Source organism: Panthera leo, chromosome C1 (assembly GCF_018350215.1).
Source record: "Panthera leo isolate Ple1 chromosome C1, P.leo_Ple1_pat1.1, whole genome shotgun sequence".
Taxonomy (NCBI): Eukaryota; Metazoa; Chordata; class Mammalia; order Carnivora; family Felidae; genus Panthera; species Panthera leo.
This window is the reverse complement of record NC_056686.1, coordinates 79,400,368-79,427,844: the sequence shown is the minus strand read 5'-3', so window position 1 is coordinate 79,427,844 and position 27,477 is coordinate 79,400,368. Positions and strand designations below refer to the sequence as shown.

Here is a 27,477-nt window from a genome sequence, read left to right as displayed (position 1 = left end):
GAATCCTAAACTACACACACGGTGTGCTGCAATGTAGAAGTGTCTCAGTCTATAAGGTTACACAGTTTTAAGGAGAGCGGTTATTTAAGCTTCCTGTTTTTCATTCTAACATTTATGTTCCCTAATTATTTTTTTTTAATTTTTTTTTAATGTTTATTTATTTTTGAGACAGAGAGAGACAGAGCATGAGCAGAGGAGGGGTAGAGAGAGAGTGAGACACAGAATCCCAAGCAGGCTCCAGGCTCTGAGCTGTCAGCACAGAGCCTGACGTGGGGCCTGAACTCACGGACCGTGAGATCATGACCTGAGCCAAAGTCAGATGCCCAACCGATTGAGCCATCCAGGTGCCCCTTATGTTCCCTAATTAAACCCAAAGTCCACTAGTAAATGAAAGCCAAGAAAAGGCTTTCTTGGGGACTATACCCTAAAAATGGTGAAGCCAAACAATACCAATTAGCAGAGACCCCCTCAACATGTCAGGAGACGAAGTTCAGGTCTGGGTAGCAAGGTGGACAACCAGTGTCATCCTGGGTAAATTCCTTAATTCTTCATCATCGTTGGTTTCCTTGCATGCAGAAAATGAAACTGGTTATCTCTGCTTCTGCTTATCAGGGATGTGGTGAAGATAAATCAGGTAAAGCATTATGAATGTGCTGTGGACTCCTTGAGAATAGACACTGTTCACATTTCAGTTGTCCCAATTATTATTTTGTAGCATTACCTATGCCTCTGGCCACTGTGGCGTAAGTGTTCCTGCCTCTAGGCTTTCTAGGTGGATTTCCACAGCCCAGTGTGCATCCATGGGGAAGGAGGAGCACAATGTCTCACACAGGCAGACCCACAGCTGTCATATTATAATGGCAAGCCAAAGGCATCCTTTGAGGTTCTACTACTCTCTGCCTGACTCACACACTGGCCAGGATAAAATCAAATAACCACACCCTCAGAATGCTCACATGAAGCAATACATTCAAATGGTGACAGAAAATCTGTTGACCACTTTTGGTGGCCAGAAACAAATGAAGCTTGGTGGTGATAGCAGTCAGCATCAGGGAGATGTTGTCATTCAAGTGACTGAATCTTGTCTGTTTCAGGGGACCTGCAGCTGTGCATCTCAGGGTTTCTCTACCAGGTGTCCAGCCCACATAGACGAGATAAGTCCGGAACAAGTCTTAGATGGTAAGGAGTGGGGCAAGCTGTATCTTGGTTCTTGTCTGGTGATCATCTCTCGGTGTTGTGGGGTGTGTCCTGTTGTCATAGGCTTTAATGGGGGCAAAGAGAACACTCTGTGTACTTCTCAAGCCTGTGCTCCTGCAGTTGCTCATCTTTTTCTTTGGCCTTCCTTCTCCTCCATTCCCAGAGGAATTTGAAAAGTCCTGGGCCTAAGGGCCTCTTCTCTTTTTTTTTTTTTTTTTTTTTAACGTTTATTTATTTTTGAGACAGAGACAGAGCATGAACAGGGGAGGGTCAGAGAGAGGGAGACACAGAATCCGAAACCGGCTCCAGGCTCTGAGCTGTCAGCACAGAGCCCGACGCAGGGCTCGAACTCACGGACCGCGAGATCATGACCTGAGCCGAAGTCGGCTGCTTAACCGACTGAGCCACCCAGGCGCCCCGGGCCTCTTCTCTTAAATGAGGAATACAGTCTATGTTCACTCCTTGCCCTGCCCACTCCCCTCCTGGGTCCTTCTGCCTTGGCTGCAGGTGGCATTAGTGTCTGAGAAGGGCTTCTCTAGGTGCCAGGTGGGCCCTTCTGGTGAAGCCATGGTGACATACAGTCTCATAGTGAACTATTCCAGAGAGATTGCATGGACTGGATGCCGAGTTACACATCCCTGTTACACTCCTGACCTTCCCCTCAGCGTCCCAACTTCCTAGTAGTTCTCCCTTGAGTTAGGGTGCATTAAAACTCCTCAGGAGCGCCTCCACCTCCAGGGAGAGGCAGAAGAGAGGCTCTCACCATAGGCACTCACCTCACAGGATCTGACCTCGGGGACCCCGAGCGTTTGCCAACATCTCTCACTGTTCTCCATGAAGGCCCACTTCCATCCATCTTCTGGGGTATCTTTGCAAATGGAATACCACATACCCCATATCCCTCAGAGGGGGCAAAATTCAACCCGTGTACTGACTCAGGTTGATGATAGGTGGGGTTAGGGGAATCTGCTTATCAAAAAAAAAAAAAAAAAAAAAACAAGTTTTCTTTTTTAATTTTTTTTTCTAAGTCTGAGGAATTTACTGATTAAAATCTGATAAAACAAGAAAACTGGACACTATTTATATTCTGTGCTTGAAAGTTGAGGGAAAATGTCAAGGTTTGCCTCACGTTTCCTCTCTCGCCCACTCTGCACTGACAGAACCTGCAGTGAACATGAACACATCCTTTCAGGATGACAGCTTTATGTCTTTCCCTAGCCTGCCTTGCTGTGGGTCTCTCCCTGCTTTCTGAAGGTTCCTCCCAGGAGGAATCTTGGTCAAGACACTGATAGTTTTTAACAAACCAATGTAGTGGTGCACCACAATCAAGTTGGAAACAGGGACTCCTGGCTGGAGTAATTTTTTTTTATATATTCCTTTATTTCTAAATAAATGTTTATTTTCTTTGACTAGAAGAGGGATGCTGTGAATGGTAGGAAGCGCAGTAAGTTGTTATGCCCCAAGTAAGCGGAGGAATATCATTCTATTCCCTAGTTAGCTCCTTGAAGGAGGACCCACAACTGAGCACCACACACTCACTGACCTCTCTCTGCCAGGCGCTGTGAGCCCTGCTGCCCTCCAGGACTACCTCTGGAAGGCTGACACACATGACTAAGACACAATTCCTGGGAATCCAGCAGCTTCGGGCTTGATTTCCTTCCTCAGAGAACAATGAACATGACCCCTGGAGAGCTGTTAGGGCAAAGCTGCTTCCTCACGCAGGGAGCCCTCCAGCCCCTGTGTGAAGTCATCCCAGAGCTAAAGACAATTGAGTCCACTTTACAAACTTGACATAAATCAAGCCTTCCACTCCAGGTAGCCAGAAGGACATGGGTTTGAAGCCATGTAATCCCTCCATGTGGGTAATTTTTAGAACAAAGAAAGCAAAGAACCCACTGGGTGACCCTCACTGAGAGGATTGTCTTCAGAAGTGCATGAGAGCTGGGTTCTGAGTCCCTACAATCCCTCTCCCTTTGACCTCCCTCTCAAGATAATAGGGAACCGCTTTTCATATATATGCTTTAAAATTTTAAATTAGATTCTAGATGTTAAAGTAATACATGCTGATGCATAAAATTCAATTCCGACTGTACGAGGGTGTCAGGGAAATACTTGTCACTGGACACTTCCTCATGCCCTATGTTGTGCATGCCACACTCCCTCCCCTCAGCCCCAGTCTGACTCCACAGCTTCTCAATCCCCTTCTGCATTTCCTGAGATCAGGGTGTTATAGTTTGTTTGTTTGTTCATTTGAGGAGGCAGGTACAGTCCCAAAGGAAATGGCACATTTCTTCAAAAAGTTAGACCAGGCATGGCTGTGTGATTTGGGAAGGAGAGTTCTCACCCAGCTTGGTCATCAGTTCCAGGTGTACGTCTTACACAAGTCACCTGTAGCTTGGGCCAGACCAGGAAAGTGAAAGCAGCTTTGACTTAACCTTCAGGCTCGTGGTGAATAAGAATGAATAATAACAATGATAAAAGCTTTCTTACTAGACATGATGTTCATGATAACAATAGCAGCTAATGCTTACCTAGGCACCAGGTACATCATTCTAAGTGTTTTATGTATATGAACTCATCCAGTCCTCATAAATAACAGTAAAGTGCCTGGCTGCCATTATTTTCCCCTTTGCACAGATGAAAAAACTAGGGTATGACCTGCTTCCTGTTACATAGCTTGTAAGGGACAGACCATTTGATTGAAAAAAGGAGAAAACTGGGAGGGGGGTGTTACATGACCTCCCCAAGTTTGTCCAGCTAGTTAGTGGGGAGTGCTTTTGCTTACATCTTCCTCTCCTCAGTGCCCTTCACTGGGCCAACTGGGCTAAAACCGGATGGGCTGGAGCATCAGTCCTCTGCGAGGGTTGTGACTGAGGAATGAAATGCCCCTTGCCCAGATGGGAAGAAAGGGGATGTAAGGAAGTTCACAGTCTCCCAGGTTCTGGTAAACAGAGTTGCTAGCAGTCTCTTTTTGTGTCCTAGGGGATGTGAATGAACTGATGGATATGGTACAGCACCATGTTCCAGAGGCAAAGCTGGTGGAATGCATTGGTCAAGAACTTATCTTCCTTCTTCCAAATAAGAATTTCAAGCAGAGAGCATACGCCAGCCTTTTCAGAGAGCTCGAGGAAACACTGGCCGAACTGGGGCTCAGCAGTTTTGGAATTTCTGACACTCCCCTGGAAGAGGTAAGGCAGAGATTCTAGCTGGTTCCTGTCAGGTAGCAGAAAAGGTGGCTCTTTGCAAATGTCTAACACTAGGGGAAGTTTTATATAAGGCAGAAAGCCATAATTCCCCACCCAAGCGTAGTAACCATCTTCACTTTTGGCTCACTTCCTCATACCTTTGTCCATACAGAAACGTGTTTTACGTAGTTGTGGTCACTGTGTGCATACACTTTTATATTTATAGAAGACTGTGTTCTTAGATAAATCGTAATGTATTTTCCCTCCATTAGGAAGCAGTACCCAACAAAACTGAGCTTGGGTCAGACTTTTTTCTGAGAATGGAATGCCTAAACCACATGTTCTCTTTTTTCCTTCTTGACAGATTTTTCTGAAGGTCACGGAAGATTCTGATTCAGGACTCTTGTTTGCTGGTACGGTTCCAGAATGTGTAGCTTGTTCCCTCCCCACACTCCCCAAGCTCTATATTGAAAATCTAAGGAAAAACTCATGAAACAACAAAGCAGGCAAATACTCCTCCACGGTATTTATCTGACCTGTCAAACAATGCATGTTTTGCATTCTTGGCTCCTTTAAATGACAAAGGAATGACAAACGGAATTACATCTGGGTGGAAGGACTCTAGATGAATCAGGATCCTTAAGGAGTTCAGCCTGGGAGCTTCACCACCCCCAAGCTTCTCATCCCACTTTCTGGTCTCCTGTACCTGCCACATCACCATCCTCATCTGCTCCTCTTATCTCCACCAGGCCTCTGATTCACCCCTGTCTGCATGAGTGACAGCCCACAGAGTCCCTAGAGATAATGGCGACAGTATGCCATCTGGGATCTTCTGTCTTTTTTGAGACAGATAAAATTATTCTGAGCCTTCATTTAGTGCCCTCTGGAACTTTGAAACTGTGGGGACCATAATTTCTGTGAATTCAGGGGTCTGTCTTCTACATGTGTGAGCCTGGACACCAACTAGCTCCTCCTGTGATTTCTAAACCCCAGAGCCACCCAAAGCGTTCATGAGTGCACTTGACTGTGGAGGGTGGAGGACAGAGAAATGGACATGCAGGAGGGATTACATGCCACAGCACAGGCCGCTCTTGATAGAACAATAGGGGTCCGTCCACACTGATAAAATCCTTGATCTGGCTCCTCTCTCTCCATTCTGTTTTCTTCTCTCGCACTCACAGGCAAAGCTGAATGGCCATTCTCCTTTGCTGCCTTGGGCTCCTGTGGTTGGTTATCTCTTTCTACCCAGTGTAGCATATCACAGTATTTTCCTGGGCAAAGACCCATTTCCTCCCTGTAAAGTTTCTGATGCCAACTGTTAAGATAATGTGGTTTTCATCTTGCTTCATAAGTGGTCCCAGAAGTCTGTTTATCAGTTATGCCTAGAACTACCAGTGGGCAAATATGCCAGCCCAAATGTGCTCCCTGACCCAGGTAGCTCATGTGGCAGCTAGAAGAGGTGGGCATCCTGGCAGAGTGGGGAGGGAAGGCAGTCCTCTGGAGAGAGTGGTAGCAGCTCACCACAGGGCCCAGCTTTTCTTTCCAGCTTTGCAGACACAGAAATTGAATTCTCTCCCAGGTCACTAAGGCAAAGACTTACGTTAACCAAGACCAGAATGAAAATAAGCGAATTTATATCAGAAACTATGATGGAATCAAGAGTTGGGGCCTTTTATCTGCACAGAATACTCCTTAATAATTAGGTCTTCTCAGGAGAATATCAGAAGACTGGTCAACCTGAGCATAGAATAGGATGTTCCAATGAGACATGCAGGGGTAGAGGTTAAGAGTATAGCTTTTAGAATAGGGCAGATGTGCATAATTTGCTAATTGAGTGGCTTTGGGTAAATACTCAGCCTCTTTGTATCTCAGTTTCCTTATCTGCAAAATGGGATTAATAACAGTATCCACCTGTTAGGATTGTTAAGAGAATTAAATGAGTTAATACACGCCAAGTTTTAACACAATGTGTGATTTCTGATTAAGATTTAGCAACCATTATCTCAACGTTTACAAATCTTTTACTTAGGGGCGCCAGGGTGGCTCAGTCGGTTAAGCATCCGACTTTGGCTCAGGTCATGATCTCACAGTTTGTGAGTTTGAGCCCGCGCAGGCTCTGTGCTGACAGCTTAGAGCCTGGAGCCTGCTTCGAATTCTGTGTCTCCCTCTCTCTCTGCTCCTCCCCCACTCATGCTCTGTCTCTCTCTCTTCTTCAAAAATAAATAAAAACATTAAGAAATTAAAAAAAATAAATCATCTTTTACCTCAAACTAGTTTAGCCATTTATACTTCAGGGAGCACTTAACATCCATTGTTTCGATTGTCATAATCTTGTGAGGATGCCAAGGCACGGATTAGCCCCACTTGGGGGAAACTGAGCTCACACAGATTGGATGACTTACTTTAAAGTCACACGGGCTTCTGAGTCTTACCCCTGGTTTTAGCTCTCAGATCTAGGAACCTCAATTCTATACTCTCACTGCCTCCCATTTGTCAGATGGCTAAATACATTGTTTTTAATTGGCTCAGTTTTAGAGGATGATGTTTTCTGATCATGTTTCCAAAGTCTGAAGGAACTTGTAGCTGTCCATTGGGTCACAAGTTGCATGGTACCAGAAGGGTCAGTGCTACTTCTGAAGGTGTGGCTCACAGACAGTGACCGCTAGAGGGCAGTGGAAAGCCAGGGACAAACATGATTCTGACCACCCTCAGCTGGCGCACTCAGCTCTGGCCTGAACAGTGGGCTCCAGTCTGGATGGGGCATCAGAGAGAGAGCAGAACTCATGGGATAGACATGAGGAGAGGCAGCACGAATCCCGCCAGAGGAGGACCAACCACAGCAGACATCAAACCTGAGCCCTGATCAGGGAAAGGAGGTGGAGAGCTGGGGCTCTGGCACCTGGTCGTCAGAGAGCCTAGAGAAGCCAGGATAGTGCATTGCAGGTGCAATAAGTGTTCGCTGAAAGGATGACTGGGCTGGCCCAACTCCCTTTGCAGCTACCCTTGTCCTGGGGGACTTCAGGAGGGTTAAGAAAGCAGCTGAAACCAACCAATGTTCCTATAAGCTCTCCCTTTATGTCCAACAACACGTTCTATAAATGAACCTTAATCACTGATGATAGAGGCGCCTGGGTGCCTCAGTTGGTTAAATGTCCGACTTTGGCTCAGGTCATGATCTCACTGTTCATGAGTTCAAGCCCCGCGTTAGGCTCTGTGCTGACAGCTTGTAACCTGGAGCCTGCTTTAGTTTCTGTGTCTCCCTCTCTCTGCCCCTCTCCCCCTCAAAAATAAACATTGGGAAATTTTTTTTAAAAATCAGTGATGATGAACTATATAGCTTCAACATAACTAGTGACTTGCAGTGAGTAGTTTTTAAAACACATTCTCATGTGTTAGCTCATTTAATCTTCATAACGACACTGTAAAATATTTTCATTTTCATTTTACAGGTGAGAAAGCCCAGATTCAGATAGGATGAATCACTTAGCCCAATTTGTGCATCTACTAAGAGTCAGGATTCAAACCCAGGTCTCCTAACCCTAGTTCATTAGTCTTTCCACCACTTCTCAGTGGCCTCCAAGAATTTAGAAAGAACCAATTCAACTCTTAAATCCACAGGTTACACATGAATATATTTTGCTGTTTAAAGATTCAAATAGTAAAAAAAAGGCTAAAATCACTCTTCACCCTCACCCCTCCCCACCCCCCCATCCCCACCCTTTATCCAGCTCCACCTCTGGAGTGGTAACTGCTTTAACAGTTGGTGGGTATTCTGTCACAGCCTTGCAGTTACAGATGTGCGTATGTATGTATAAGATGCATTTTGTTGTATATGATAAACGTGCTACCTAACATAAATATGATCTTATTACACATATCGTTCTGCAACTTCAATTTTTTTTTACTAGTTATACATTTTAGACCTCTCTGTCAATGCATTTATATCTATCCTCTTTAGCTACTGTAGAGAATTTTTAAAGGATTTCAGGTGATTCTGTCGACAGATGATTTACACAAAAAAAAGACAATTTTTTTTAAGTTTATTTATTTTGAGAGAGGGGGAGGAGAAGAGAGAGGGAGAGCGAGAATCCCAAGCAGGCTCAACGCTCAGCACAGAGCCTGACACAAGGCTTGACCTCACAACTGTGAGATCACAATCTAAGCCAATACCAAGAGTTGGATGTTCAACTGACTGAGTCACCCATGCACCCAAAAATAGAATTTTATTTTATTTTAAGTAGGCTCCATGCCCAATGTGGGTCTTAAACTCATGACCCTGAGTATAACAGTCACATGCTCTACTGAGTAAGCCAGCTAGGTGCCCCCCAAAATAGAATTTGTAAAAATTTATTGACATGCCTGAATTGATATTTTGTTGCTGATTTAAAGAAAAATTTAATGTTTTATTTATTTTTGAGAAAGAGACGGAGTGTGAGCAGGGGAGGGGCAGAGAGAGAGAGGGAGACACAGAATCTGAAGCAGGCTCCAGGCTGTGAGCTGTCAGCACAGAGCCCCATGTGGGGCTTGAACTCACGAACTGCGAAATCATGACCCAAGACAAAATCAGACACTTAACTGACTGAGCCACCCAGGTGCCCCTCTTGCTGATTTCAATGAAGAGAAAATGAGTTAAGTGAGAAAAAAAACAAAATGGCATATGGGAGCCAGACCCTGTGAGTATTTTTCTAAATTACTAATTCAGTCTTTCAAATCAGGTGGCGCTCCACAGAAGAGAGAAAACGCCAGTCTCCGACACCCTATGGAGAAGGCCAGACAGATTCCCCTGGGCTCCAATGGCTGCTCTGCAGAGCCAGCTCCTCACCCAGAGGACCACTCTTCCTCGAAGCCAGAGGAACGCAGCCGGCTCAACACAGGAGCACAGCTCATCATCCAACATATGCAGGCATTGCTGGTCAAGCGATTCTACCACACTGCTCGCAGCCACAAGGACTTCCTGGCCCAGGTACTACTTTGGGCCCTTGCCTGTGCTTGGTTGCCGGTGGCCAAGGCCTGCCTGCACTCTGCCGGCCTTTCCATCCTCTCCTTGGCTTTCTCCTGCACAGGAGTTCAAACACAGCAATGAGCACCCTCTTTAGGTTCTATTGGCTTTCTTTGCTCCTTGCCAACCCTTTATTTTGGTTCTTAGTAACATGAAGATCCTTTGTAAGCTTTTAACCTCACATAGCAGAGAAAATAAAATAATAGTGATTGTTTTTATTTTTGTTTTTAAGATTTTTGTTTTTAAGATTATTTTTATTTTTACAGCGAAGGATGAAGTCATATTTTCATTCATTTTTGCATTGACCCTACATATCAAGGTCATTGGCCTCTTTTTTCTTTTTATTACTTTTTTATTAACTTTTAAATTTTAATTCCAGTGTTGTTAACCTACAGTGTTCTATTTGGATCAGGTATATCATATAGAGATTCAGCAATTTTATATGTTACTCATGACAAGTGCCCTCCTCAGTCCCCATCACCTGTTTCACCCACCTTCCACCACCTATCCCACCTTTGGTAATCATCAGTTTGTTCTCTGTAGTTAAGAGTCTGTTTCTTGGTTTGTTTCTCTTTTTTTTACCCCTGTGCTCGTTAATTTTGCCTCTTTAATTCCACATATGAGTGAAATCATATGGTATTTGTCTTTCTCAGACTGACTGATTTTACTTAGCATAATACTCTCTAGCTCCATCCATGTCATTGCAAATGGCAAGGTTTCATTGTTTCTTATGGCTGAGTAATATTGCGTTGTCTACATACACCACATCTTTATCCGTTCATGTAACGATGGATACTTGATCCGCTTCCATTGTTTGGCTATTGTAAATAATGCTACAATACACATAGCGGTGCATGGATCCTTTGAATTAGTGTTTTTGTATGTTTTGGATAAATACTCAGTAGTGTGATTACTGGATCATAAGGTAGTTCTATTTTTAACTTTTGAGGAACCTCCATACTGTTTTTCACAGTGGCTGCACCAGTTTGCATTCCCACCAGCAGTGCATAAGGGTTCCTTTTTCTCCACATCCTCGCCAACACTTTTGTTTCTTGTGTTTTTTGATTATAGTCATTCTGACTATATGACTGGTATGGGTGGTATCTCGTTGTAGTTTTGATTTGCATTTCCCTGATGATGAGTGATGTTGAGAATCTTTTCATGTGTCTGTTGGCCATCTGGATGTCTTCCTTGGAGAAATGTCTGTTCATGTCTTCTGCCCATTTTTTAATTGGATTATTTGGTTTTTGTGTGTTGAGTTATATCAGTTCTTTATAAATTTTGAATGCCAGCCCTTTATAGGATCTGTCCTTTGCAAATATTTTCTCCCACTCCATAGGTTACCTTTTAGTTTTGTTGATTGTTTCCTTTGCCATGCAGAAGCTTTTTATTCTGATGTAGTTTCAACAGTTTATTTTTGTTTTTATCTCCTGTGCCTCAGGAGACATATCTAGAAAAACGTTGCTATTTCTGATGTCAGAGAAATTAGTGCCTGTGCTCTCTTCTAGGATTTTTATGGTTTTGGGTATCACATTTAGGTCTCTTCTCCATTTTGAGCTTATTTTTGTGTATGGTATAAGAAAGTGGTCCAGTTTTCCCAACACCATTTGTTGAAGACACTGTCTTTTTTCCATTGCTTCTTCTTTCATTCTTTGTCAAAGATTAATTGACCATATAATTGTGGGTTTATTTCTGTGTTTTCTTTTGTGTTCCATTGATCTATGTGTCTGTTTTTGTGCTGGTACCATATCGTTTTGATTACTACAGCTTTGTAATATAACTTGCAGTCTGGAATTGTGATACCTCCAGTTCTGTTTTTCTTTTTCAAAATATCTTTGGCTAATATCTGTGGTTCCCTGCAGATTTTTGGATTGTTCATTCTAGTTCTGTGGAAAATGCTGTTGGTATTTTGATAGGGATTGCATTCAATCTGTAGATTGGGCACTCCTTTTTTTCTTTTTATTTGTTATTCAGATATGGAAACTCTGGTTCACCTCTGGTTGAACATTGGCCTGCTTCAGTGCTCAGGATTGGCCTACTTCAGCCATTCTTCAGTGGCTACCAGAACATTGTGCTTACTGCTACACAGCTTGCCTTTGCACATCTTCCCTTGTAATGTTCCCCAGAAGCCTGACCTTCTTTGCCAGGGGCCTAGTTATGAGGCTATGAGATGTTTAGAACAATGAGTGTGTGTGTATGTGTGTGTGTCTGTCTGTGTGTGTGTCTGTGTGTTGGTGTGGGAGTGTGTCTTTAACATACCACAGCCCACATTGCCATGTTTATTTTCTAACAGATTGTGCTCCCGGCCACTTTTGTGTTTTTGGCTCTGATGCTTTCCATCATCGTCCCTCCCTTTGGTGAATATCCTGCTTTGATCCTTCACCCCTGGATGTATGGGCAGCAGTACACTTTCTTCAGGTGCATAGTCTCTCTCATCCCTAAAGGTCATCATTCGATCCCATGGATTGTGGGGCTCCCAGGTCAGACTGCGTGGTGGACCTTCACCTTTTGACTCCCTGGGACAGCAGCTAATGTGGTAGAGGTCCTTGGACTGCCCTCCAAAAGGAAGTTAGTGTACCTGCCACTTGGAAGTGGTGATTCCAAGTGGACAATCAGGACTGCCAAGAGTAAGGAAAGAGAAAGTAAAGGTTGGGTGAGTGGGTTGAACTCCACCTTTTTGAGGCACAGACATGATATGGCATCAGATCACTGGGCATGTTTGAGTAGCACACTCCCTTCTCGGAAGACCTATGATCACTCCTAGGCAGCATTCTGTGGCTTGTGTATGTGCCCGGTATGTAGCAGCCATTCAATAAATACTTGTCAAGTTGCATGTTGACTGCTTTGTCCCTATGTCCCAGTCACATGTCTGTCAGCTCAGCCCCTGTCACTCTGTCTAGTTTGGACCAGCCAGGCAGTGAGCAGCTTGCAGCACTTGCAGACGTCCTCCTGAACAAGCCAGGCTTTGGCAACCGCTGCCTGAAGGAAGAGTGGCTTCCGTAAGTCTTTGCGCACCCCCGTCCTACCATCACCAGCTGCCCCTCCCGGGGAGGGGGACCCTTATGGTGGGGTTCCGGGATGGCAGGTTGAGAGAGGCTCCACCTCAGTGCAGCTCTCTATTACATGGGTGCTTCCATATCCCTCACTGTCCCCCAGCCTCTCTTTCGACACCCATGTGCAAGGGTGTCACCACTTCTTAAGAAGCCCCTGCATCACCGGCAGCTCTGTATTTCTATAATTCTCAATATAGAAAGTTCCATACTGAACTGACATAAGCTTCCCACTTATTTGAAAGGAATCTGAACAGAGAAAGGAAGGAGGTGGGGGGTGTGCTGTTGTTTAATTGGACCAAGAGTGGCATTAATTACATAAATGGCTAACTTTCAATTATTGCTGTAAGTATAGAGAAGGGAGTTATAGAAGGCAGTTGAAACCCACCAAAAATCCAACAATTTAAATATAATTGTAACTGCTCTCATTCAGTATTTTTCAGATATAGATAAGGGCCAAAATAGACTAATTTCAAACTCTTATTTGTTCTGTTTCTCAACAGCTAGAGGTGCCAGAAGGAAGAAAGCAGATAAAACAGTCCACAAAGTAGATAATTATTGCCCAGCCCCACACCTAGTCAATCAACAAAATTCTAGTCTTGATTTTTTTTTTTTTTTTTGAGCAGAAACTAACCTCCCAAGAATAGAAGAAGAAAATGCATGGGTCTGAGGAGAAAGAGGAAAGGCTAAGGAGAGGGTTGGGCATTATCTCTCATTTTTAGGGATTTTTTTATCAGCTGGAGCTGCTTGTGAAATATTTTTTTGCCTTCCATGAGGGAGTACCCCTGTGGCAATTCAACCCCCTGGAAGACTCCGTCTGTGTCCCCAAACATCACCCACCTGTTCCAGAAGCAGAAATGGACACCAGACGACCCCTCGCCTTCCTGCAGGTGCAGCACCAGAGAGAAGCTCACCATGCTCCCTGAGTGCCCAGAGGGCGCAGGGGGGCTCCCACCCCCTCAGGTACCTTGACCCTCCATGGGAAACCAGGGGCCCCGAATCTGCCTATGACAGCAGGGATTAGGGAAAGTAATACACTGTGCCTCCTGAGTTTCTAGCCAACTAACATTTCAAACTGACAGCTGAGTGAAGAGCCAGGTGAGTCCTGGGTTCCTCTCAGAAAGGTGCCAAAAGGCTCTAACACAGCCAATTAGAGAAGTATCCAATAGCTTCATTTTCCACCAAGCACTGCCTCTTCATTCTAGTCAAAAAAACTTTAAACATTGAAAAAAATATACAAGTCGTGTATGCTTGTTACAAAAAGATTAGAAAATACCATTAAGTCAGGAGAAAAAAGTCATCATATAATTGGAAATAGCCAATAACCTTTGGTTTTTATCCATCCAAACAGGATTATATTCAAAGTGCTGTCTCAAAACCTGCCATTTTCACTTAAAACATATGTTCATGTCAATAAGTATCCATTTGCATCATTGTTTTTCATGCCTGCATACTATCCCTCTGTTTCAACTTATTTTAATTTATTTAACCTCTCGTTGAACATGTGAGTTTTCAGTTTTTTCCATTATAAGCAGTGTCATAGTGTCCATTCAAATGCATATGTATTTGCACTCTTGTTAACAACCTAATTAAGAAGTTTGTCATGTGCCACGTAACTAACATGCATACACATGCATGCATATGCACACACAGACACACACAGCCACCTATGCTTTTCTCTGAGCAGCATCCTCTCTTGGGAGTTCTGAATCCCTTAATGTATCACAGTGAGTCTTTCCCAGGGGTTTCAGAGACAGTGAAAGGGGCCAGAGGAGTCTCATCCTGTGTTCAGTTGCTAACAAGCCCCACAGCTGACTTGCCCAGAATTGGGCCTTGTGTGGCCCTCTCTAATGATTTGCCACTGACTGATGATTCCCCAACAATCATAGTGTAACACAGTGGGACGAGCACTGGTGTTGGCATTAGAGAGCCCTGGGTTGGTTACTTGGCCTTTCTGAGCCTTAATTTCCTCACTTATAAATTAAAGGTAACTACTTATTTGATAGCATTATGTTGAGAACTCAATGAAATAATGTGACTAAAGAAACTGTAAACTCAATTGATGACAACGTCAAGCTAACAGTGAGTAAAATAAGAGGCAGTTTGTTTTTCTCTCATGTGGAAGTTTCTGCAGGCAGTCCATGACCTTGTGTTTTGTTGCTCCTCTATGGTAAACATGCCTCAGCCTCACTGCCCAAGATGGCAGAATCTACTTCTCTGGCAGCAGAATAGAAGAAGGGATGAAGAAGAGAGGACAGTGTGCAAATACACCATCTTTTAAGAAAGATTTCCAGAAGCTACCACACTGCACTTTCTCTTGTACATGATTAACCACAACTGAACATCAAGGCAGACTAGGAACTATAGTCTTTATTCTGAGTGGCCTTGTACCCAAGATAAAAGTATGTTACTATGGCCTACAGCAGAAAGTTAGAGCACATAATGGGGGACAACTGAATTTTACCATAGCGTCAGTCACAGTTGCTGGCCTATAAATGATTCTGTGTTTGTAAGCATCCTCCTTTCTCTTTTTTTATGCTAAAAGCATATGGCTTTATACTTCTCAAGCAATATGTTTTCCCCTTGAATCACAACTCAGCCACTGTAGCATCATAGAGATCCCATAGTAGGGAATCAGGGAACTTGCCCCAATTCTCTGTACCCCAAGAGAAAGCTTTGCTTCTGTTGTGATTACTGAGGGGCGCTGTGACCATGTCCACTCAGGTATATCCAGCATCAGGACACTGAGGGTGAGACGCTGGATGTCAAGTCCTTGGCTGGGAAGACAGGGAAAGAAGGCTAAGCATAGCTGTGTGAGGTTTCATTTCATCCGTGAATCCTACCTTCAAGCTGCCCGCCTAGTTTAGGAACTTTTTTCAGTAGTTACTCCTTGGTCCCTGGGCAGGGTGGGCTTTAACAGACCACCATAGCCAAGTCTTGGGAAAAGACGAGCCAGTTCCTGTGATTTTTTTTTTTTGGTCACTTCTGCATTTCCTCACTATCATTAATGCTTCTCTTGGAAACAAAATTGAATCTCAGGCATCTGCACAGGAGGTGCCCTGTGTGTGTGTGTGTGTGTGTGTGTGTGTGTGTGTGTGTGTGTGTCACATACTCATATTTATACCCACTCACCCTGTTCACTCAGACACACTCTCCTATTCAGCCTGAAATAAGGCCAAAGGGTATGGGCTTCACTCAGAGGTAGTAAATTGTACACATCAGGAAAACGGGGATGGTGATGCAGTCTTCTCTAGGGTCCCTTGCTGCCCTAACATTCTTTGAATGGTGGTGGGCCCTGAGGTGGAAGTGCTCCATCCCTAACTTCTAGAATGCACAGAGATCAAGTTGTAGGAGTATTTTATTTGACAGAATTAAAAAAAATTTTTCTCACAAATTACCAGGCACCAGCAATTGTTCCAGCCTAGATTCTACCAGGGTAGCTTGGTCCCCTGGGTACCATTCTCAGCTTGGTGAGAATACAGGGTGATAGAGTGAAAATAGCTGGGCTGTGGAGACAGACAGCTAGAGATTGAAATCCTAGAACAATCACCTACAAGTTATGTAACCTGGTGCAAGTTAGCTGAGCTTTCTGGACCTCAATTTCTCTGGCTGTAAATTAAAGCAACAGTTCCTCTTTCATAAGAGTATAAGGATGAAGGGAGACAACATATATGGAGGATTTAATACAATGTCTGGCTCACAGTAAGCGGTCAGTAGATGGTAGTTCTCCTAGCATTTGAGGAACCAAGTGAAGAAAATGAATTAAAAGGAGTAAAATGGGAATGGGGAAGGGAGACAGAAAGTATATAAAAATATAAGGAATGGTATGTGATGGTATATGTGATGTGTTTTTAATGCCACCAAAAATCCCCTCAGCTACATCTGGGTGGTGCCCGACACCCCAGGCTCCTGATTGACCAGAAACTGAACTAACAGTGTAGACCCAAATTTAAAGTAGTATTGCCACCTGGTGGCCAAACTCATGGGCTTTTTGAATCCTCTAAAGTCGAAATAAGTTTCCAGTTCTGGATATATTTTGAAGCGTATTATTACAATCTGTAAATTATAAGGCACTGCTTGACTTCTTTCATTCATGTCACAAATTTATTGTTTAAGCTACATTCCAGCTACTGTTCTGAGTGCTGGGGACACCACAGAGCTCTCACAGAATTCATGTCCTATGGGGAGGTAACAGAGAAACAAGCAGATCAACTGGAGAGAAAATTTCAAGCAGAGATGCAGATGTGAAGATAATACAGCAGTAGGTTATGATCGAGAATGACAGAAATATAAAATACTTCTCTGAGGAGAAAAATGTAGGTTGATACTTGAATGAGGAAGAGCTAGCCGTGTGAGGTTGTCCGGGCAGAGCAAAGAAGACAGAAGGCACTGCCAAGTGCAAAGCGACCTCAGGAATGAGGAGTGTGCACTGGAGATGCAGGGAAGATACGTGGGGAGGGTGAGGAGTAAGGAGAGTGGCGACAGAGGGCCTCAGAGAGCAGGGCAGGGCCAGATCATGAGGCCGTGGCAGCCATGGTGATGATCCTCAGAGGATCCCACGGGTTATTTGAGTATGGAAAGCATGGAGTGGGGTATTCTGATTTATATTTTTAGAGCTCAGTCTGGCTTCTAGGTAGAAAATGGATTTTGGAAGGCCAGGGTTGAATGAGGGATACTAGTCTGGAAGTCTGTGTCGAGGTCCAGGTGAGATCTGAGTGGAGGCTTGGACTAGGGTGGCAGTCTGGAACCGGAGGAATGAGGATATTTGTTTTGGAGTTGGCTCTATCCTACCTTGAAAATGGATTGGAGAAAAGAGAGGGGCCAAAGATGACTCCCACTTTTTAGTGTGGGAATTAGGCACATGCCAGTGCTTTAGTTAGTATTTTCCCAGCAGCTGAGTCCATAAATAATTTTTGGAGAAGAACAAGCCTCAGATTCCAAGGTGATTAACACAGATGTCTCATTGCCTCAGAGAATACAGCACAGCTCTGAAATTCTACAAGATCTTACAAACAGGAACATCTCTGACTTCTTGGTAAAAACATATCCTGCTCTTATACGAAGCAGGTAAGAAGAGATTCTTTTATACTTTTAATCCTGGCTTCCTGTAGAATATATTAACTAGAGACAGAAGATAATTGATTCTCACAATGTATCAACTATCAGGGCAGCGGAAAATTTTATTTTCCCTGATTTGAGGGCCTCATCCAACCAAAAAAAACCAATTGAGACATATACAAGTAAAATGTAATTTAAGATTAATTTTGTTTTTGCTTTTGTTTTTTGTTTTATTTAGGCCAAGCAGTCTTAAAGTTTAACCCATGTACCATTAAAAGTAACATAAGAAAGCATAGAGTTTATCCAGTAATGCAGCCTCATGTTTTAACTGGTTAAGAAACAGAGACCACATTTAGAGGGAGAGTAAAGGAGAAAAGGTAGAAGAAAAGGAGAGAAGCAAGAGGGAAAGTAAGAAGCAAAGAAGAGAAAGGAAAAAATCAGACCAACATAGGAAAAAGGCAGTGGGATGGCAGTGTGTGAGTGAGCCCACAGGTTGGCCAGGTTAACTGCACATTGCTGTAAATTATCACCTCCATCGCCTTAGTATGCCAGTGAGCTCTTCTGTAAGTGCTCGCTTCTCTCAGCTCTGCAGCTGTTCTTATCAGGCTCCACCCCGGGGATGAGTGGTTTCAGCAGCCCCTATCAGAGATCCACAACAGCATGCTCTAAAAAGAGGGTCAAAGGAAACCCTAATTCAGTCCCTATGTGCTCTGAGGCCTTAAAACATACTAATTTTAGTAGTGCATTCAGTTGCTTCCTCTGTCAAACTCTGAACAAGGGATAAATGGACTCAGAACACACTGCTGGTGGTGAGAGCCGCTGCTGAGAGGGCAGTGCCAAGCCAGCAGTTAGCAAAATGAAAAACGCCATCCAAGCACAAAAATTAAGAGCAGAGTGCATAGAATTTATTCAATACTATAATAAACAGCAACCACCCAAACTTTGTTCTCAGCAACAAATTTTTGCAATATGGAATTTGGGATTTTGTGCTTGATGACCGTGATAGTTTCTGGGCCTAAACTATGAGGTCTAGAATTGGCATCTGCTCATTTCTTGTCTTATAATTTTACCCCTGATTGGCTGGAATTCAGTCCTTAACTTTGGGCTTAGACTAAGTCAGAACTTTTCCCAAGTGTGCAGGTAATTATGAGAGTCTTATTTATGCAGGATGGAAGATGGGAGGGCTGCAGTCTTCACTCTGAACTGGTATAGTGGTACATATTTTCTGGGTCCAGATGATCTGACAAATGACCTGACCACAGGGCCACGCAGAGGGCCCAGCATGTGGGATGTGACTTGGAGAGCCAATGGTGGAGTATGGTCCTTCCTCTGCATGTGTATTTGGGTTCAGCCCTTGGGCCTGGAGGCTTCCACACTGTTTGGATATCAGGAAATGCAAAACTGCCCTGGAGGACTGAGCTGCCCCAATGAGTGTTTAGGAAGGAAAGTTAACACTACTGCCTTACTTATGGTATTCATCGTATGATTTGTTTTGGCTTTCAGCTTAAAGAGCAAATTCTGGGTCAATGAACAGAGGTAAGAAACTATTTTTGTAAGAAGTTGAAATCTCATATCCCTCTAAAATAATTGCACATAAAAAAAAGCCACATCTCAAAGCCATGTGGGCTGCTCTGTATGTACTCAGGAATTCACAAGACACGTCCTGAAGGATATGTAGCTCTGACAGTAGGTGCTCAGCAGTTGATCTCGGTGGATCTATATGGGAGGTGGTATTTCCTGAGGAGGAGTTCCAGAGCATTCTCACTTGGAGAGGGTTCTAAAACTTCACAAGGATAACAGTGTAGAAGGCTGCAGTGAGAGGACTCATAACCTAAGCCCTGCCACTCTGGCATATCCCTTTCGAGCCTCAGGGAGTCTGGCCCAGCCCCAGACTCACCCTGTTCCTGGGACATTCTGGAGGCTCAAATGGTTTCAGAGGTTTGGAGGATCATCCAGGGATATTCTAAGAATGAGCTGTCCTCCCGGGGTCCCTCAGGAATAGGACTTCTACAATGAAAGCAGAGCTGATGTTGACTTGATTTCCTGGGTAGAGTCTGGACCACGAAAGGGAAATCCCCCTAGAGGGAAGTGTGGGGCTTCAGTTGAAGCAGAAATATTGGGGGGGGGGGGTTGCAGTTTAAATCCCTGAGAAATAAAGTTCCCCTCTTCTGCCTTGCCTAAGCAGCACATTAATTTTATCCTGTCTGGGAGTTTGGCTTTTATCCTGCCACTGAAGGGCTTTAAACCAGAGAGCGACAGGCTCAGATCAGTGTTTGAGGATGATCACTTGAGACTTCCAAGCACTGTGGAAGATCGATTAGAGCAGGAGAGCCAATGCTAGGACCCCAATTATGGGGCTAAAGGCAGAGAGGATGGTGAGGGACTGCCGGAGGCAGGCAGGGGTTGAGAGGCACGGACAGAGAGGCCCAGCGGGACTGATCCTGACCAGATGAAGGTGAGCCCACTGCTGCCAGAAGTGCCCGCAAAGCACAGAAGTGGACCCATAAAGGAATCATTGGTTGGAGTGTAAGGAGAGTCAGGGAAGACTTCAAAGAGAAGATGACGTATAACAGATGAGTTGGAGTTGGCCAGTTGCTCAAAAGAGGGAAAGACACTCCCAGGAAGCTAGCAGCCCCACAGAGGCAGAGAAACTAAGGCAGCCTGGACCATCAGGGGCTCTGGAAGTGATTTGATGTGGCTGGAATATGCCACTTGAGGGAAGGCATGAGGAGGGGCTAAGTTGGAGAGGTAGGCAGAGACCAAGCTCAGTAAAGATTAGGACTTATCCCGGAGGCAACAAGGAAGTGTTAATAGTAGGTTTGTAAAGTGGAGCCATGTTGTTCCCTGGTCCAGAAAATCCCCCTCAAAGTACACATTTCCCTTCAGAACCTGAGAGAGTTACTGACAAGTAGGAAGCAGCACAAGCACAGTTCATGGCACTGACTTGAGGACTTCTTGTTCCCTTGTCAGGTACGGAGGAATTTCCATCGGAGGAAAGCTCCCGGTTCTTCCCATCACTGGGGAAGCACTCGTTGGATTTTTAAGCCACCTTGGCCAGATAATGAATGTGAGCGGGGTATGTAAACAGATTGAAGATTTGAATAGAACTTTTGACATGCTGGTTATCATGAAACAAATGATCATGAGGGCTAAGCAGGGAAGAAACCCTGGTGCTTGTTCATTATGGTTTTCTAGGGCCCCATCACCAGAGAGGCCTCTAAAGAAATGCCTGCTTTCCTGAAACATCTAGAAACTGAAGACAACATTAAGGTATTGGCCCTACATAATCTGCCCTAGAGCTAAAAATTCGCATAAGCTAGTTATTTTAGTTTTATTTTCCCAGCTTAATTAAATTCCATCCCTTCTCCTGTTGAAATCTAGCATGGAATGTCTTCCAGCTGCCAAACCCTTCTTCCTCCTTACATTCTTTTTCCTGCAGCTCATTTTTTCTCTAAACAGCTGTAGCACCACCTAACAAAGCCTATTATCTCTGTCCCATAGGTATGGTTTAACAACAAAGGTTGGCATGCCCTGGTGAGCTTTCTCAACGTGGCTCATAACGCCATCTTGCGGGCCAGCCTGCACAAGGACAAGAACCCTGAGGAGTATGGCATCACCGTCATAAGCCAGCCCCTGAACCTGACCAAGGAGCAGCTCTCAGAGATCACAGTGTAAGCCACCATGGCCCCCAACCTCACAGCTTGCTTGTCACCCTCTCCATTCTTTGGACACCCCAAGAAGATTCTCACTAACATGAGCTGCTGGGCTGGATGGCAAGGTTGTTAAATTAGGCACACATGAACATGAGACTTTCAAACGCCTTGTGTACCAAACTGTTTGGCCATTCTTTCTCTTGGTATTTATTTGGAAAGTAAGCATGTATATAGTTCTCTTCCCTTTCAGGTCTTGATAACAAGTTGCTCCTGGAGCTTACACAAATATTCTCCTTTCCAGTATGCAAAGTGACTGCCAGGAACTGGGAAAGTTGAGTCAGTCTTTCATCTCCCCGGAAGTAATCATCTTAGATTCTGGTAATATCCCTCAGATGACCAGGTTTTCAAGATATCAATAGATCTTTGCCTTCCTCAAGCTTAGGTTCTTACTGCACATTTTCTGGCAGTAAAAAACAATAATCTTGTGCAATCTTGTAGTATGTGTGCTCCATTTGAGGCCTGTTTTTGGTGGGTATGCCTTTGTTAGTGCAGAATTCTTCTGGTAGGCTGTGAGGGTCCACGTTTTCCTATCCCAGTATATTGCCCTGAACACTGGGCCCTGAACATGTCAAATGTCATCAGCTAAAACTTGGGCCCTGGTCCCTCTGGCCTTCCTCTGGATACCCTCTGAGGCCCTAAACTAAGGAAGAATAGTCTATCCTACACCAGTTCTCACTCAGTCCAAGTTTCTGTGTCTTCTGCTAAGCCTCTTGAATCTGAAATAAGAAATAGGAATCTTCTGAGGTTATAAAAGTGGCATATGAAATAGTATATGTTCATTAAATAAAGTTTATAGAATAGGGTTTTTTAAATTTATTTAATGTTTTCATTTATTTTTGAGACAGAGAGAGACAGAGCATGAGCAGGGGAGGGGCAGAGAGAGAGGAAGACACAGAATCCGAAACAGGCTCCAGGCCCCGAGCTGTCAGCACAGAGCCTGACGCAGGGCTCGAACTCACAGACCATGAGATCATGACCTGAGCCGAAGTCAGATGCTTAACCGACTGAGCCACCCAGGCGCCCCTAGAATTTTATTTTTTATTTATTTTTTTATATGTCAGTTTATAGAATAGGGTTTTAAAAACTTACTTGCCGTAACCCTACACAGTTTTTGCCTCTAAACATTTTTGTGTGTTTTCTTCCAGTTATTTATTCTGTTTTTACTATATGTATGGATCATGTTCTTTGTAGTTTTATCAGGGCAGCACAAAAAGCGCTCCTTTCTCTGTGAGGGCACTGCCCCACACCAGGGTCATAGTTTGTATGTGAAGCTCAGGCAGACTTCAGCCCACACCTGCCCCCTTAGCCACATGCTTTCTCTTCAATCCAGGGAAGGGTGAATAGAGCCAAGCTTCTATGTAACTGGCCTGTACTCTTTTCACTTAAATTTACATTATGAACATTTCTCCATGTTGTGATATGTTTCTTGAAAACGTGACTTAACAAGATTTCACACACCCTATTGCTCTACATAGAAAATTCAAGTTATCTATTGACAAATTATGAGAACTAATGAGAGCATTATAGTATATGAGATTAATATAAGAATCCATTTCTATATACCATCAACAGATAATTAGAAAACATAATAAAATTTGTTTAGATTATCATATTAACATGGAAAATATTCAATGTTCACATTAATATTAGTATTCAGTTGTAACGTGGAACAGGAAGCCACAGATACCCATTTAACCTTGACCCAGTTTGACTAGCACAATTGAGTGAAGCGACAAGCTTCCAGCCACTGAAGGGGATTCTGGAGGCTGCTACCTGGAGTTGGGTGAGGACTTCCCAGAGTCTAACTTTGTCTTTCTTCTGCATTTGCTCCTCCTTCTTCACCTCTGTCTCCCCTTGTCTCTCGTCCTGCTGCAGGCTGACTACTTCGGTAGATGCTATGGTTGCCATCTGTGTGATTTTTGCCATGTCCTTCATCCCAGCCAGCTTTGTCCTTTATTTGATCCAGGAGAGGGTAAACAAAGCCAAGCACCTCCAGTTTGTCAGTGGAGTGAGCCCCATAACCTACTGGCTGACCAACTTCCTCTGGGACATTGTAAGTGTCAGATCATGGCACCTCCCTTGCCTCCAAGGCCCAAGGTGGCAGGTGTTTGTCTGCTCTGACTGAGGGGACATGGCAGGGTGGGGCTCTCATACTGTCAGGGCTACAGGAGGTGCTGTGCCGAGGGCCTTGTGTGTTCGCTGTCTCTTTGAAAGGCACAGAATTAGAAGCCCCGAGCTGGGGAAGGATGTGGGGCTCAGCCTAACAACTGCTGAGTGAGGGCACCGAGGGGCCTTCTGACCCACTGAATAATCATTGCACTGCAGGCATGAGGCTGGCCTTCTGGACATAATCTGGAGCTGAAGAGGTAATATCAAGAGGTCCTTCATCCTACATTCTCTTCTTACATACTGACCTACCCCTAAAAGGGGGAGGATGGAACTTCCCTTGTGGTAGAATCACCAAATAAATATAGGACATCAGTTAATTTTAAATTTCAGATAAAACAATGATTTTAGTATGAGTATATCCCACTCACCCCCCCCCCCCAAATATTGCATAGGACAGACTTACACTAAAAAAAAAGTATTGGTTGTTTATCTGAAATTCAAATTTAAATGAGCATCCTATATTTCTATTGGCTAAATCTGGCAACCCTACCCAGTGGCCTTACTTTGTTTTCCCCATTAAATCCAATTAGCCACCACTTTAGGGAACATAAAGAAAAAATTATTTATCAAGTCAACAGCAGACTACCACCTCTCTGACAACCAAGGTTGTTGGGAGCAGGAAGAAGTCAGGGTGGGTTAATTTATGACAGGCCACAGGATCAAAATAAATTGGTAGCAAAGGCTTAGTTATATTGTAGCAGGGATCATTATGATATCAGCTCGTGTTTTCTGGGGACTGTGGGTGGGTAACAAGATCCTTTATTTTATCCCAGTATTCTAAGACTAACGGGAGTCTCTACTTCATGTTATGATAAGATATATCATGGTGGAGGTCAACACAAACAACTTTTTTCACTGTGGTTTTTAATAATTATGATAAATACTAGGGTTTATAAAGACATGATTTCTTTTCTCTTACTCAGCTTCCTAAACACATTCATCACTTAACATTACAAAACCAGAAATCTATCAGTAGCAGCTAAGTTCTTTCCTCTCTGTCCTGTCTACCTGAGAAAACACTGAATGCATGGGGAGGAATCAGAACCTGCAAGCCTCGCTTTGGATGAGAACATCACGTGTAGCCACCCACACTGGCCCTGTGCTTTAAACATGAAAGGAGCTAGGCTTGCCTGCATTGAAAAGCTATTCAAGTCCTGGTCTTTGCATTCTACTTTTTTTTAAAGACAAGGATTATAAAATTTATACTTCAGGCTAACCCATGTGTTTGCCTATCTATAGAGATCTCTGAGCCAAAGGAGAAATTTGTGGCTGGAAGGGTAGAGTGGGTATCTCGATGGGAGGTGATATTAGCAAAGTAGACATTTGGCAGGCCAATGAAGAGTTAGAAGATGGTGAATATGATGCTATCATGCTTCTGAGGCTCTAAAATTTTAAGACTGGCCTGGAATCTGAACTTTAGGATCTACAGTGTTGGAGCTTAGCACCCTCACTAACCAGTGGCAAAAAGATAACATATGCCTGAGGGTCATTGTTGAATGAATGAGTGAATGAATGAATGAATGAATGAATAAGCACTTATTGTTTATATCATTCACTCAGCACAGATAGGATATTTTAGGTTATTTTTTTAATGTTTATTTTTGAGAGAGAGAGCACATGTGCAAGTGCAAGTGGGGGAGGGACAGAGCAAGCTCTGTCTGAAGCAAGCTCCAGGCTCTGAGCTGTCAGCACAGAGCCCGACACGCGGGGCTGGAATCCATGAATCGTGAGATCATGACCTGAGCTGAAGTTTGACACTTAACCGACTGAGCCACCCAGGCACCCCTAAGTTATTTTTTATATGTCATCTGTTTTTCTTTCAATTTTGAAACAATCACAAAATTGTTATAAAAATAGTTCAACACTTTTTTTCTAAGCCATTTGAGGGTAACTTCCCAACAGGATGCTTTTCACACACACACACACACACACACACACACACACACACACACACCTCGTACCTCCAGTGCCTACCTCCTATAAATGAGGACACACCCAATACAGTCACAACATAACTGTCAACATCAGGACACTAGCACTGGTGGGTCACCTCCATCTTGTCCTCAGACCCCACTCAAATTTCATTAATTGCCCCAATAATGTCTTTTCTAGAAAAGAGTCTAGCTCTGAGTCACTGCATTTTGTTGTCCTCTCTCTTCAGTCTCCTTCAATTTGGAATGGTTCCTCAGTCTTTTCTTGACACACACAACCTTGACCTTTTAAAGATCATAGGCCAGTTATTTTGTAAAATGTTCTTTGAGTTTGACCCAAGTTTTCTCATGATTAGATTCAGGTTATCGTGAATGGTGGTATCATTCATTCAGTGGTATCATGAATGTACTCTGTTCTTCTCACTGCATCTGATCAGGTAGCTTCTGATTTCAGTTTGTTCTATTACTGATGATGGTCACTTTGGTCACAAGGTGTCTGCTGAGTTCCTCCATTTTATAATTGATAAGAGTTGGGGGAGAGGTACTTCGAAGCTATGTAAATATCCTATTTGTTATCAGACTTTCCATTTATTTATGTATAGCCATGTGGACTAATGGTTCCTGTGTTAATTACAGCCTGATACCATTCTTATTTATTTTGATGCTCAGATTATCCCGTTTGGCCAGTGGGAGCCCCTTCAAGCCAACTTTTGTTTTCTCTCGACTTGTGTCTTCATCTTGCTTGAGCACCTCCATGCTCCCTGGCATAGTGAGATGTTCCAGGCTCATCGTGCACGTCCCTCAGCCCTATCCTGGAATCAGCCATCTCCTTGTGGAACGCTGGTTCCTTCCTATGGAAAATAATCCTCAGAAACCAAGATCTCAGGGCTATATATTTTCTCTGCCACTGAGGTATCAGTGGCTTCAGGCCTTCTCAATGGAGAGAGATGTATGTATATACATAGATATACACGCATTTACATCTGTATTTCTCTGTCTACACACCAAACAATATGAGCTCACTAAAACCTCCATTTCCAATCCCAACACCATGGGTTCTCTGTGTTTCCATATTTGTGACTCTTCCTCAGGAGTGAGGAACTGGCTTCTGTTACCCCTGACTCATTTACCTGCCTGCACAATATACCTGTATGGACCAAGTGTCCCATCTCTGCCACCATCTTCTCCCTCATGTGGACATCCCCCTCTAGTTGCTCCAGCTGCCCCCTGTGTGGAGGTCCTCCTCATTCTGCTCTGGCTCTGATAGCCCCAACCAGATCGACCCCTATAAGGACATGCTCCAATACCCCACACCAGCCGGCCCTCTGTGGGATGCTCTCCTCACTCTTCTCAGGTTCTCATCCTGCTTGGGACTGCTGTGACACCTCCTGTAACCCCATTGTGGGTGCCCACCTCTCCCTGTCCATCCTGATGGCTTTAGGACTGAATTGTGTAGGAAGGGAAGAAAAGGGATCAAGTGGTAAAATGGTATCATCTATTTGAAATTCATGAGGCCAAGACCTAAATATTTTAAGTTTTTTCTGAATCCAGAGACATGCTTAGAAAGTAGAATCAACAGGACTTTGTGACCAATTAGAAAGAGAAAATGAAAGATTAGGTGGAATTTGATAATTCATTCTTTCAAAAGATATAGGCTGAAACTTTCCTGCACTGGGACGTGGAAGTGGGGAGGAAAAGGAGGACAAAGGATGACTTATCATATGTTTGCTAACTAAGAACTGTTCAGACAGAATCAGAATCCCAGACCATAATAAGTCCTGGAGGAGTCTGCCCCAAGCCTCATTTTATAGAACTGAAAATAGAGGTCTCTAGAGGTTAAGTGCCTTGTTCTCCTCTCTTCAAGATGAATTATACTGTGAGCGCTGCTTTGGTGGTGGGCATCTTTATTGGGTTTCAGAAGAAAGCCTACACTTCTCCGGAAAATCTTCCTGCCCTTGTTGCACTGCTCATGCTGTACGGGTGAGTTGTTTGGCATTAGCTAATGCTGCCCAAAGGAAAGCCAGGGGAGGGGGATGCTCTTCTGACAAAAAAACAGAGTTTCTGGCAGCCACGTTAGCTTCCAATACCCAATAGGGTGTGTGACTACCGACAAGGAATTTGTCTGTCTTCTGTTTCTGACTCCACACATGGAGGTGTTCCTGGGGCTCAAATTAA

General features: G+C 43.9%; 1 protein-coding gene across 5 annotated transcripts in view; it reads left to right on the top strand.

The window, feature by feature from the left end:
- ABCA4 (ATP binding cassette subfamily A member 4) overlaps positions 1-27,477 on the top strand; it is a 132,562-nt gene that overhangs the window by 80,012 nt on the left and 25,073 nt on the right. For all 5 annotated transcript variants that reach the window (XM_042952901.1, XM_042952902.1, XM_042952900.1 and 2 more), the window contains 14 exons: positions 1,095-1,179; positions 4,180-4,385; positions 4,747-4,795; positions 9,098-9,345; positions 11,675-11,799; positions 12,282-12,380; positions 13,208-13,394; positions 17,404-17,498; positions 18,993-19,025; positions 20,460-20,565; positions 20,685-20,759; positions 20,991-21,160; positions 23,078-23,255; positions 27,167-27,282. In XM_042952901.1, coding sequence (XP_042808835.1) covers positions 1,095-1,179; positions 4,180-4,385; positions 4,747-4,795; positions 9,098-9,345; positions 11,675-11,799; positions 12,282-12,380; positions 13,208-13,394; positions 17,404-17,498; positions 18,993-19,025; positions 20,460-20,565; positions 20,685-20,759; positions 20,991-21,160; positions 23,078-23,255; positions 27,167-27,282 — 1,772 coding nt within the window. The remainder of the gene's footprint in view (positions 1-1,094; positions 1,180-4,179; positions 4,386-4,746; positions 4,796-9,097; positions 9,346-11,674; positions 11,800-12,281; positions 12,381-13,207; positions 13,395-17,403; positions 17,499-18,992; positions 19,026-20,459; positions 20,566-20,684; positions 20,760-20,990; positions 21,161-23,077; positions 23,256-27,166; positions 27,283-27,477) is intronic.